The following is a 14,382-nucleotide window of genomic DNA, read 5'->3' as shown; positions in this document are numbered from 1 at the left end:
ACAAAATCAAGGACAGTGTGCTACGCCCTCCCCCCACACCCTCTCTCAGACAAAATGAGTGATCACTTCTTTACAAGTTACACCTTCATTCTTTTTTTGGTCTACCCTTCTTGTAACTAGAATTTGAGATACCCATCACAGAACTGTCTAATTTTCCAACAGGACCAGTTTAAAAGGAAACTCCTCCTCCCCTTCCTTACACCCTTCCCTGAATCACTCAACCAAGGTACAAATCCTGTCATACATTATCTCTGACACCCTCTCTTACTGGGAGACCCCATGACTCTCAATGGTGTGAATTCTCCTTTATTACAATGAGTAGTAAGCCCAACTTACTCAGTTTCTGCTGTTTCCTGGAGGCCTTTGGCAGTGAACAGAATGAATGAATGCATCAGCCTTCGCATTTGGAGATTACTGATGATCTTTATTCTCTTCTTCATAGTTTTCTGTTTTGTCTGTACTCTTCAATGTTTCTATGAAAAACAAGTATTATTTTGGAATCAGGAAAATTTGAATACATATTTTATTTTAAAATAACAACTAGTATTGTATATCATAGATATAAATTCTTAATAAATAGGAGACCTGGTTTTAAAGCCAATTCTGACACTTCCTAGCTGAGTAAATGTGGGAAGTTTATTTGGCCTTTCTGGATCTCACTGCTAAAAGGCAGGGTGTATCTTGAGATCCCTTGAGACTTTAAGAGCTTTAATTAAAATTCCTCCAAAGCAACTGTATTTAACTTGACACAGTGATGTTCAGGAATGGAGCAGTGAGGTGAGTGTTAACATATGATCATATGCCAAATTGTTCTACTTTTCCTGTTATATTGGACAAATTATTTTAAAACCTTGACTTCTTTATTCTCACCTACGAATTACAGGTTGTAACATCTCCCTTATATGGAGATTTCTTTCTTCTTTTTTTTTTTTTAAGATTTTATTTATTTATTTGACAGAGAGAGATCACAAGTAGGCAGAGAGGCAGGCAGAGAGAGAGGAGGAAGCAGGCTCCCTGCTGAGCAGAGAGCCTGATGTGGGGCTCGATCCCAGGACCCTGAGATCAGGACCTGAGCTGAGAGCAGAGGCTTTAACCCACTGAGCCACGCAGGCGCCCCTGGAGAGTTCTTAAGTATAATTTTTTTTAAAGATTTTATTTATTTATTTGACAGAGAGAGAGAGATCACAAGTAGGCAGAACAGCAGGCAGAGAGAGAGGGGGAAGCAGGCTCCCCACCGAGCAGAGAGCCCGATGTGGGGCTCGATCCCAGGATCCCGAGATCATGACCGGAGCTGAAGGCAGAGGCTTAACCCACTGAGCCACCCAGGCACCCCAAGTATAATTTTTTTAAAGATTTTTTATTTGAGGGATGTCTGGATGGCTCAGTCGTTCAGCGTCTGCCTTCGGCTCAGGTTGTGATCCCAGGGTCCTGGGATTGAGACCTGCGTCGGGCTCCCTGCTCAGTGGGAAGCCTGCTTCTCCCTCTCCCACTCCCCCTGCTTGTGTAAATGCTCTCACTGGCTCCCTCTCTGTCCAATAAATAATATTTTTTTAAAAGATTTTTTATTTGAGAGAGAGAGATCACGCACGTGAGCAGAAGGGGCAGAGGGAGAGGGAGAGAAAGAATCTCCAAGCAGATTCCCCACTGAGTGTGGAGTCCAAAGCAGGACTCGATCCCATGACCCAAGAGATCATGACCTGAGCTGAAACCAACAGTCACATGTTTGATTGAGCCACCCAGGCACCCCTTAGGTTTCATTTTGTAAATACATGTGTCGAGTATCAGGTGTGGGCATCCTCCATTTCTGTTCAACAGAACCACTATGGAAGCCAGTTATCCTAAGTGCTGGAGACCCAAATTTGCCCCCAACCTAAAGGACCTGAGTCAGGGCGCCTGGCTGGCTCCGTCAGTAGAATGTGTATCTCTTGATCTTGGGCTCATGAGGTTGAGTCCCATGCTGGGTGTGGAGATTACTTAAAAATAAAATCTTAAAAAAAAAAAAAATAAGGAAACTCAGAGCAAGTAGGCAAGAGGAAGATGTAAACAGATGGCTGAACTACTGTATGATGTACCTAATAAGAGAGAGACGTCCAAGATCAGAGGACATAAGTGCTGGGGTATCAGGAAACGGTCTGCAGAAGAATAATAAGAATGTAAGGAAGGATGAGGAAAAGTAGAGTATGTTGAAGGAGAGCATTCCATTCAAATGAACCTTTTATAAACATGAACTAGCATTGTGTATTCAAGGTGAGATCACAGGTTAGTATTACTTGAGTGGGGAATGAGGAGTAGGGGAAAAGAAGCAGCGTGAAAAGAAGCGAAGCAATAGGAGATGAGGTTAGATCTCTGAGAGGTGGTATATTCTATATTTCATCCCAATGCAGGGATTTCTCCTAGACTCTATATATGTACCCTCCACTATGCCCATATGGCTGTTTAAATTTAAATTATAATTACTTAAAATAATTCCATTCCTTGGTCACACTAGTCATATTTCAAGGGCTCTTTGGCCCATGTGCTAAGTGCTGTTTTGACAGGACACATTAGTGTCCCTGTGCAATGTTTCATGGACAGCACTGCTTTATGGTGTCCCCGACAGACGCCCATTTATCTTCTACTTGAATGGTGGGGCAAAAGCTACTTCCCAAGGTAACAAATTCCTTTTTTAAACAGGTTTATTTGCTAAAACATAATTTTAAATAATTTAACTCCTAAAGTACTTCCCTCTGACTTCTGCTTAAGAATCCTAGTTCTATGGATAAAAATAATAAGTTCATGCTTTTTCTCACTTAGTGGCTCTTTGTCTATTTTCAGACCTTGTCCTGTGCCCTTCTTTTGTTCTCTTTCTCAGGCCAATCCTCCCAAACACCTTCTGTGCTTCCTCCCATGCCTGTTTCCAGATTCTTTCTATTCTGGCTGCCCTCACCCATATTTCTTCTAAATTATGTTTTCCTAAATTGAACTCTTTGTCTCAGTTGTGGTTTGATCAGCAGAAAACAGAATTACTACTTTCCTGTGCTCCAAGAACTTCATTTCCATAAATGGAACCTAAGCCTATTTTGCCTTTTTTTTTTTTTTTTAAAAGCATGTCTCATTCTGTTGTGCATTTTAAGCTCATTGGCCAGTAATATCCAGTCCCCACTTTCTTTTTAACAGAAGTGCCTGTTGTAGTAAGTCTCACTAAGCATGTATCAGACAAGCATCCCCCTTTTTTAAAAAAGATTTATTTATTTATTTGTCAGAGAGACAGAGAGAGAGAAAGTGTGCACAAGCATGGGGAGTGGCAGAGGGAGAGGGAGAAGCAAGCTGGGAGCCCAATGTGGGACTCGACCTGAGCCAAAGGCAGGTGCTTAACAGACTGAGCCATCCAGGCCTCCCTCCCTTTTTAGACCTCCAATTTCTTGCTGTTGATGAGATTCTGTTATGCACTCCAGGAAAAAAGAGCAGCAGAATAGTGAAAAAACTCAGAGGTAAAAAAGTAATTAAGAAATATCTCATGATTTATTATTAAATCTGTCCCATAAATATACTAAATCAGATATAAAAGAAAATATTAAAGAGACAAATGATAACCTTTGACATAAAATGGTAATTAAACTGCCAATTGAAAATGGGTTGACAGTAAATTGCTCATGCCAATAAATGACTTTTAAGCCCTTCTTAGATTAATGTATGCACTGAATCATCAAGCAGTTCCTTTCACCATACTAATACCTCTTTAATGCCTAAAAGCTTTAGTTCATCTTTGGAGACAGAGGTGTATGTGTGAGTGCGGCGCTGCAAACTGCAGGGGAATACAGGCGCTGGGTTCTGATTCTGGCCTCTGAATGAGGCCTGAAGGGATGGCCCAGAGCTGTTCCACCGGCAGCTCTGACCTTATAGAAGAAAAAATTCCCTTTGTTCCTTTTGTGGGATCACATGAGGAAAGAACATTCCCAATCATTAATCTGAGTTATTAAAGTTGCCTTTTGATTAGGTCATCTCTCCCTACCCTTCTTGTACCAGACTTTAACACGACAATTTTCCTCAAGCAAATTGTAGCGTACATTTGCTACAAGTGTGAGTCACCGAGGTCCCAGTAACGCAAGTATCTCAAATCCTACCCTGAGTATTTCAGTACCACTCCATGACTCCATGATGCTAGAATCAGGTATATGACAAACAGCTTCATCTCTCCTGTTTCGTTATGGTATCAGTTTACACACTTAAGTGAGCCATGTCGCCTCCTGTGTTCTGAGCCAGTACACTGTGGCTGCTCAGTTGATCTGTTGTCTCAGAAACTCTAGAAAACTGACAATTGAATATCTGGCTACTCCCTTTTAGGCTGTTTTCAATACATGGTCTACATATGCTGAGTAGTGAAATTATTAATAATCCCTTAGGCTGGATTAGCTTCTTCATATCCATTATCTCCCTGAATCCCTACAACTCCTCATGAGACCAATAGAGCAGAAATGATTCCCCTTCCATGTAAGAAGAATCTTAGATTGCAAGAGAGAACATGTTTCCTCAAGGTCACACAGAAAGTAAGTGGTAAACCAGGATTCAAACCTTAGTCTGACAAAAACCAGGAATGTATTTTTTATTATGATGCCTTTTCTATGTTAGGTAAAGGTAGAATTCATCTAAAACTTTTCCACTTATTTCAAGAAACTGGACTTTGTAGACTATTCATTTTGTCTTGGGAAGAAATAACCAGACTTATTCTACGGTACATTCTATGATGTATAATCCCCTGGTGACAAAATTAAACACATGGTTTACAAAATATTCAGCAGTACCTAAGACTTGAATCACATGAACAACCACTTTCTACCTTTCATACTTCAACTTATAATGTATTCTTGGAGATTCTCTATTGAACAGGGTTATGCAATATGATGATACAATAGAATTTGGGGCCTGGAAGGGCTTTTCATCTTTTAAACCTTCTAAAATTAGCTCTTAAAAAAGAAGATTTTATTTATTTATTTGATAGAGAGAAAGAGAGAGAGAGACAACCAGGGGGAGCAATAGGCAGAGGGAGAAGCAGGCTCCCTGCTCACCGATCCCAGGATCCAAGGATCCTAGGATCATGACCAGAGCCAAAAGCTGATGCTTAGCCGACTGGGCTACCCAGGTGCCCCCAAATTAACTTTTTAATTTTTTTTCCTTTCTTTCTTATTTATTTATTTATTTGACAGAGATCACAAGTACGCAGAGAGGCAGGCAGAGAGAGAGGAAGGGAAGCAGGCTCCCTGCTGAGCAGAGAGCCCCGATATGGGGCTCCATCCCAGGACCCTGGGATCATGACCTGAGCCGAAGGCAGAGGCTTTAACCCACTGAGCCACCTAGGCACCCCAAATTAACTTTTTTAAGTGAAAAGGTAATCATACAGGAAAAATTCAAAGAGTGCAAGAAGATATGTAGGTCGGTATATACCTTCTAATATATAGATGTATCTATATACATTTTTAAACTATTTGAATTTTCTTATCTTACTTGAGTATTTGAATATTAAGTATTAAATATTTATTATTAAATATATAAATAAAAATATAAAAAATATATATGTGTGTGTACATATATATATATGTATATATATAATTTAAATCTCAACCTAGAGCTCCAATTCCCTAATTTTCCTCCCCAAAGGCAATTTCTAGATCTCCCAGATGTCTAGGCACACACAACAGAACTGCAAATGAAAGCACGCTGTGCATACTGTTTTGTATCTTGCTTTTGTGTTTTTACTTAACAGTATATCTTGGAGGCTGTTCCTTAGCAGTGCATTATTTTCCAGGGCTACCGTAGTTTTCTATGTTATAATTTATTCAACAAATCTTAATGATAGAAATTGGGGGGACTGTATTCGGTCTTTTGTTATTATAAACATTACTGTAGTCTTGATCTTTACATACCTCTTAACTAAAACTGGAATTGCTGGGCCAATCGGTATGCATCTCTGTTGTACCCTTTTATCATTGTAAAATGGCCTTCTTGGTCTAGTTTAATGCTTTTTCCTAGAAAATTCAACCTTGTCTGATAACAATGGAGTCTCTACTTTCTTTTTGTGTGAATTTGATCTATCTTTGGCCATTCTTTTACCTTCAAGCTCTGACCGACTTTATTATGTGCATCTCCAATTTGGTACTTACATTTAGGTTTGCTTTGTAATCCAAACTGAGATTCTTATCTTTTTTTTTTTGAGATTCTTATCTTTTAATAAGCAAGTCTATCCATTTTATATGAGTTCTGTCATCCAATTTTGTTATGTTTTCAGTTTTTAATGCTTTATTTTTTTTACTTGGTTGCGTCTCAAAAATCTTTTGCTAAAAAGGGGCACCTGGCTGGTTCAGTCAGTGGAGCATGAGATTCTTGGTCTTGGGTTGCGGAGTTGAGTTCCATGTTGGGTGTGGAGATTATTTAAAAATAAAATCTTTTTTTTTTTTAAGAGCGTTAGGAAAGATAACAAGAAACTAATGAAATTGGTCATATATGGGGCTGGGGTAAGATCAAAGTGGGAAGAAGAAGGGAAGGAAAAACACTTGTCTGAGCATAACATGTATAATTCTTATTTTGGAAACATAGATATTTTAAACATTCAAAAAAAAAACCTAAATATAGGCATAATTCTAAAATTGAATATAAACAGAAACAAATGAACCTAGATGTATTTCAAATGAACATAACTTCAGAGAGAAAAAATAAACTAATCCAGGTAATTTTGAACACAGCACTTTATCTACCCTCAATGTAAAAATTAAAACGAATGCCAACAAGTCTTAAACCCTATAATTGGTTGGAAACTTCAGATTTTTAGTGTTTCACCTTAATAAACACATACTTTAAAAGATGTTTATTAAGGTATCATTTACACCCATACAATTCACACATTTAATGTATGCAACTCAATAGCATTTGGTATATTCACAGTGTTAAGCAACCATCACCATAATCAACTTAGAACATTTCCATTGCCCCAAGAAGAAAATTCACACCCACTAACACATAGTCCCCATCTCCTTCCTACCCTTAGACAAACACTGATAGACGTTCTGCCTCTGTACATTTTGTTCCAGACATTTTATATAAATGGAACTCTACAGTATGTGATCTTTTGTCTTTGGCTTCCTTCAGGTAGTTTTCCTAATGTGTTCAGGGTTCATCCATGACATAGCCTGTATCAATATTTCGTTCCTTTTACTGCTGTGTCATAATATTCCATTGCGTGCGTACACTACAGTGTACTTTCCATTTATCATACTGGACATTTGGGTTGTTTCCACTTTATTGAGAAGAAGTGTTGTTCCCACTATTTACATTGTTAAACAGAAGCGATGAGAGCAAAGATTCTTCTTTGTTCCTAATTTTTCACTATTTACTCTGGGCCAAGTATTACAATGGTCCCCTAAATTCCAGACCTTCCCAGCCCTCCTGTCAAATGCAACTTGTTTTTGGTAAGACCTGCTTTATATACAGATCAGTAAGAAAAAGACCACTCAGCAGAAATAAAATGGGAAAGTGGGCAAAGGCATAAACAAAAAAAGGCATAAAACAAAAAACAGTGGTAAACACGGTATAGAAATGTTCTACCCGCCTGGAAAACAGTTAAAAGCAAACCAAAGCACCACACTTGCTGATGCAATTAGCAGAAATCTAAAACATAACAAATATGCTATGAATAATGTTTCTATGACTCTTTATATACAAGTTCTTGTGTGGACATGTTTTCAGTTCTCTTGGGTATATACCTAGGAGTGAATTGCTTGGTCATATGGTAACTGTATGTTCAACGTTTAAGGAACTGTCAAACACTTTTTCAAAGTGGCTATACCATTTTACATTCCCACCAGCAGTGAATGAGACCTCCAATTTCTCCATATCCTCACCAACACTTGCAGTGGTCTTCTTCTTCTTCTTTCTTTTCTTTTTTTTTTTTTTTTCATTATAGCTATCACAGTGGATGTGAAGTGGCATCTTACTGTGGTTTTAATTTGTATTTCCATAATGGTTGATAATGTTGAGCATCTTCTGACATACTCGTTCATCATTTGTGTATATGCTTCGGAGGAATATGTAGTCAGAGCCTTTGTCTATTTGTATTTTTATTAGTAAGGGGTAAGTGTTCTTTATATATTCTGGATAGAAGTCCCTTGTCAGACATATGAATTGCAAATATTTCTTCCCATTCTGTAGGAAGTCTTTCATTTTCATGATGTCCTGAAACAGAAGAATTTTTCATTTGGATGAAGTGCAGTTTATTTTTCTTTTATCATATGTACTTTTGATGCTGTATCTAAGAAAACATTCATTGCCTAACCCAAGGTCATGAAGATGTATGCCTAGGCTTTCTTCTAGGAGCTTTATGGTTTTAGCTCTTACATTTAGGTCTATGATCAATTTTAAGTTAACTTTTAATATATGGTATAAGGGACAGGTGCAACTTTTAATCTTTTACATGTGAATATCCAGTTTTCCCAGCAGCGTTTGTTGGAAAGATTATTCTTTCTCCATTGTATTGTCTTGTCACCCTTATCAAAAAATCAATTGATCATGTGAGGGTTTACTTTTGGACTCTCAAAGCTATGTCTTGATAAATATGTCTATTCTTATAACAGTATGACAGGCTTGATTCCTATAGCTGTAGTAAGTTTTAAAATTAGGAAACATGAATCCTCCAAGTTTGCTTTGTTTAAATTTTTTTTTTTTTTTTTTTTTTGGCTAATCTGGGTCTCTTGCATTTCTATGGGAATTTTGGAATCAATTTGTCAATTTATTCAAAAAAGGAAGATGATATTTTGATTGTGTTTATATTCAATCTATAGATCAATTTAGGGAGTACTGCCGTTTTAACAACATCATCTTTCAGTGTATGAACAGGAAATATCTTTCCACTTATTTAGATCTTTCTTAATTTTTATCAACAATGTTTTGCAGTTCTCAGAATACAGTTTTCACTTCCTTAAGAAATTTCTTCATCACATTCTCTTTGATAGTATTGCAAATGAAATTGTTTTTTTTTTTTTAAGATTTTATTTATTTACTTGAGAGAGAGAGTGAGAGAGAGAGAGAGCATGAGCAGTATGAGGGGCAGAGGAAGAAGCAGACTCCCCGCTGAGCAGGAAGCCCGACTGGACTAGCCGCTCTATCCTGGAACTCCAGGATCATGACCTCAGCTGAAGGCAGACATTTAACCGACTGAGCCACCCAGGCGCCCCTGAAATTGTTTTCTTAATGTCATCTTGGTTTGTTCATTGTTAATAAATAAAAATACAATTGATTTTTGTATATTGATCTTTTATCCTTCAACCTCACCAAACTCATTTATTAGTTCTCATAGCTTTTTAGTAGATCCCTTCATCTTTTCTATGTACATGATCATATCATATCATCAGCAAGTAGAGGTGGTTTTATGTCTTTCATTTAAAAAAGATTTATTTATTCATTTATTTATTTTAGGCAGAGGGAGAGGGAGAGAGAATCTTTTTTTTTTTTTTTGTAATTTTATTTTTTTTTCAGTGTTCCAAGATTCATTGTTTATGCACCAAACCCAGGGCTCCAGGCAATATGGGCCCTCCTTAATACCATCACTGGGCTCACCCAAACCCCCACTCCCCGCCCCTCCAGAATCCTCTGTTTCTCAGAGTCCACAGTCTCTCATGGTTTGTTTCCCCCTCCGGTTTCCCCCAATTCACTTCTCTCCATCTCCCAATGTCCTCCGTGTTATTCCTTATGCTCCACAAGTAAGTGAAACCATATGATAATTGACTCTTGACTTATTTCACTCAGCATAATCTCCAGTCCCGTTTATGTTGATATAAGGGCATCTCAGCTCTTTCCAAAGTTTGGCGACTGTGGCCATTGCTGCTATGAACATTGGGGTACAGATGGCCCTTCTTTTCACTACATCTATATCTTTGGGGTAAATACCCAGTAGTGCAATTGCAGGGTCATAGGGTAGCTCTATTTTTAATTTCTTAAGGAATCTCCACACTGTTTTCCAAAGTGGCTGCACCAACTTGCATTCCCACCAACAGGAGAGAGAATCTTAAGCAGACTCTGCTCTGAGCATGGAGCCAAGCCGGGGCTTGATCTCACAACCCTGAGATCATGAGCTGAGCTGAAACCAAGAGTCAGACGCTTAAATGATTTTGCCACCCAGGCACCCTGATTTTGTGTTTTATTCCATTTTGGCTGACTTTTATCTTTTTTTCCTTGCTTAGTTGTCCTGTCTAGAACTTTGAATGCAATGCTAATTAGAAGTGGCAAAAGCAGACATCCTTGTCTTATTCCTGATCTTAGGAGGAAAGCATTCAGCCTTTTGCCATTAAGTGTGATGTTAGCTGTGGGGTTTACATAGTTTAACACTAAAGTATTAGGGATAACAGGCATCATATCTGCAATTTACTCTCTCAAAGGGTACAGAAAAAGTGATGGGGTGGGGGTGTGTGTGTGTGTGTGTGTGTGTGTGTTATGGAGGAAGAACAGAAAGATGGTGAATGGGATAAGGTCATGTGGTGGATAAGGACTGAAGAACCCCAGAGTGACACATTCTGCATTCCGTTTCCCCTAAGCCCTTTTGCCAACTGAAAGGTTTACGGCTGCTGCCTCATCTATTCATCGAGTTTGAGAGCCATATTCTTGGCTTGATCCTTGCTGCAAACTCAAGCCACTTCTTAGTTTTCATCTTTCGTTAATTGGAGTTAAGCAGCAGTTGCCTCTTTCAATGCTACAAGTTCTGAATTTCTAGACCCTCTATTCCCTTTTGTTCCTGCTTGTAAACTAGCCAGTTATTTCTGAACCCATCTCTCTTTTAGTAATTTGGAAATGCAGCAAATACTAACCCATCTCTTCCCCTAAAATTACAAGTCTAGAGACACATCATTTGCTTTGTCAATTATCAGAGGCAGTAGTATATTTTGCCACAGTATAACACAGATCAACATTTATCCTCGAAATGTTTCGTATTTGGCCGGTGGGAGACCTTTGAAGCTGGCTTCTATGCCCTTCTGCTTATTATTCTTTGGACACAGCCTTACTTTTTGGCAAAATTAGATATTCCAGGTTCATCTTGTACTTTCCCTTCCCTAGTCCTATAACCAGCCATTTATTCAAGAGCGCTAGTTCCTTGAGTCAAAAATGGTATTGAGAAACCAAGATCTAGGAGATCAGTGTGCTACATTGCTACAGAAATCCCAATCCTTCTAGGTCCTCCCAGCAGAACATGCTAAGTGATATGCGTATATATATCCATACACAGGAAAACACATACACACATACCAGTCTATCAACTACCCACCTTGAAAACCAAATGTCACACTGATACTTCTATTTCCAATTTCAGTTTGATACTGTAGCATTTCTTCTAGCCTTCCTGTGTATCATATTTGTGCCTTCTTTCTCCATCAGTAAGAAGCCTGGCTCCATTCCTCAATATATTTACTTATCTGCTCAACCCCTCCACCTGGCATCAGCCTTCCAAACATTCAGGCTGTGTCTTTGACTCTGCCTCTTCTGACACACAGACCACATTGACCAAGTTCCCTTGACCCTGACTCCAGCCCCGCTGAGCACTTAATCATATCCCAACCAAAGGAAGGGGTAAGGGGCCAACTAAATTTTTGAGGCAGCTATACTAGTAAAGAAATTATAATCTTGGCAAAAAACGTTTGTGATTGGTGGCATCTTAAAAAGACCCTTAGGCCCCCAACCCAAGGGCTATTAACTACCTCAGCAGATGCTAGTCTATCTTAACTGATACAACAATCAATGCATATGGATGTGTGGGAATTTGGGGGTGGGGGGTTACGACTTCCTAGGAATAATTCCCTGCTCAGTTTAATATAACTTTTCTATTCCTAATGTGTGTGTGTGTATTTACCTCTGTACATTATATATGCATACATATACATACTACTAGTAGGAGAAAATTGTCAAATGTATTCCTTTTTGTGATTCTAAGAACAAAAATGGGTACAAACCAAATAAAAGTAGTAGTCTATTTTTTATTTCTATAATTTTAGGGTATTTTGTTTTTAAGCTAATGTTAGGACTCTCACAAATTGAAATTTAATTCTGCTTGGAGTTAATATGTTGGTTTAGACTGGCAATTTGCTTTTCAAATTTGAGATGATCCTACCGAACATATTAATGAATGGCACATAGTTTCCAAACTATGTGCACAACAGTAAGCCATTCTGTATATCAGTTTGGCACATAAATAAATATGCCCATCTTTCCTTTGAAAAGGGCTAGTTCTTAATTATAGGGGGAAAAATCAGTAAACTAGAACCCAGTCCAACTTCTGAAAGCTTCCTGGGACATGGGCCAGCCAGTTTCCTTGGTAGATAACTATTTGCCACCTCTCAGGTGGTCAGCTCTCTGACTGGGTGATGGACATGCCGATGAAGGAGGGCTGAACAGGGAAGGCTGTTATGGTTGGTGGAGTTCCTCTAGTCTTATGTTAGGGGGTGGGAGACTGTGATCCTGTTTCCCTCACCCTCTCTGAGCCTATTTTCTTATCTATGAGATAAGAGGACTGGAGACAGTAATTTTCTGGTTTATCACAAGTTCTATGATTCTTCTACTATGAGGGTTATTTATCTCCTTAAGTAAGATTTTCTACTTTGACCAGAAATCTTACCATCCAAAAGGATTTGATGAACCTCGATTTCTGGCTTGCAGGAATTTAATGGAGAATTCAGGCATTGTCCATGTTTTTATTTAGGTGTAACTGCTCCTAAGAGCCTCTAAAGCAATTTGTCTCATAAGTGTAGCATAAAAATAAGTTCCTTAATTTTCTAATTATTCTCCCCTGCTCTGGATAACACCTGGGATTTATAATATATAGGCAGTGTCTAGTTCTAACTTCTGATCAACTTGACTAGAGCTGGTGCTACCTCTGGGAAAGGTAGAAAAGTAGCCACAGGCTCTGTGAGAAGGTGTGGAGCTCCCCACTATCCAGCTCCCTCTACTGAGGGGCCCCCAGGCCCTGGACTCCATGTGCAAGTGGTGCTGTCCTCGTGATACAGACAAGAGGTGAGGGTTCCCGAGGACACCGACAAAAATGGCCCAGAGCCCTATGTGAGAGAGAGTTGGGGGAGTTTTGTCCATCTTTAATATCACAACTTTGATGTTAATAGGAGACAGCAGGGGACAGGTTTGTCTTGGATGAAAAAACAGTTCCTGGGAAAAGCAGCCATTATGGGGAAGGTGAAGAATGTGCCATCCCAAAAAGCCCACCATATGATCACAATAAGCCAGCTCCCAATAATTCTGTCCTTGATATGGTTACTGGGAAGCTCAGAGTGAAGAGTCAAATGCTTGCACTGTCTGGTCACTACAAAAATTACAGATGGTAAATGAAGAATTGACCAGTGAGTTTCTCCAGTTACTGGTTCTCAAGAATATGAACAGCAAGTGGGTTTGCACCAGTGGTTATTTTTTAGAGTGGCTTCGGATAATTTTCATTGAATACTTTGTACACTGACTCTTCATCCTGTTAACAGCTTGGTTTGACTTGAGAAAAATGCAACAAGTATGCTGGGTTTTTTTCTTTGGTTTGGTTTGGCTTGGCTTGGCTTCGCAGTAGTTAAATAAATACAGGAAAATGTATGGTCTGGTAAAAAACAATTACCAATACATAATTTAGTTTCTATCAATACTTTAAACCCAAGAAATAACTGATAAACTTTATGGAGATGATTTGTAACTAGCCATTAAACTGTCAGTGCTTGCACTTCCTGGTGTAAGGGTGTGATGTTCTGCTAAATGCCTTCCAGAGGGTAATGACTGTGCGGGAAAATGAATTCAAGTTCTAGCTGCTGGGGCAAAGGGGGAGTTGAAGTACTAATAGTGTTATCCAGATGCTGGAGGCCAGGAAAACATATTCAGGCAAGTAAGCATGTAACACTGTTCTTGACTGCACGCCTCTAAGTTCTATAAGCAGTTAAGAAACAAATAGGTTTGCTGGGAATCTCTGGAATGTCACTATTTCTAAAGTTAAAAATATATTTGCTTGACTATCAGTTGCATCTACATTTTATGACATGCTTTGAAATGGCTAAATACAGAAGAAAATCTGATATCGGTGATCCAACATATAAACCTCAAAAAATGAATTCAAACTGGAAACTTTCTAAATTAATCATTTTAAATTTAGTTTCAAGAGAAGCAATGAAGGGGTGGGGGTAGGATGAAGGAGGGGAGAGGGGCAGGTTAAAAGCACTGACTTGGAGGTCAAGAAAGCTAAGTATTGGCCTTGGAGTTCCTGAGCAGTGGGTGAGCTGAGCGAGGTCACTACTTGTCTCTGCCCGTTTGCTTGGCTGAACTTAAGATACTCACAAAGTACTTCCGTGATCTAAGTAGCCATGATTCTAAGAGAAACATCTTACCCTCATC

The 14,382-nt window shown here is 38.9% G+C and overlaps 1 protein-coding gene across 1 annotated transcript in view; it reads right to left on the bottom strand.

Moving 5' to 3' along the window:
• Positions 1-336: 336 nt before the first annotated feature.
• Positions 337-14,382, bottom strand: part of SDHAF4 (succinate dehydrogenase complex assembly factor 4) — a 50,034-nt gene continuing 35,988 nt past the window's right edge. The window contains exon 3 of the mRNA XM_080807188.1: positions 337-473. Within this exon, the coding sequence (XP_080663314.1) occupies positions 412-473 (62 nt within the window). The 3' untranslated portion in view covers positions 337-411. The remainder of the gene's footprint in view (positions 474-14,382) is intronic.

Source organism: Martes martes, assembly GCF_963455335.1.
Source record: "Martes martes genome assembly, chromosome: 6".
Lineage (NCBI taxonomy): Eukaryota > Metazoa > Chordata > Mammalia > Carnivora > Mustelidae > Martes > Martes martes.
This window is presented reverse-complemented; position numbering and strand designations above follow the sequence as displayed.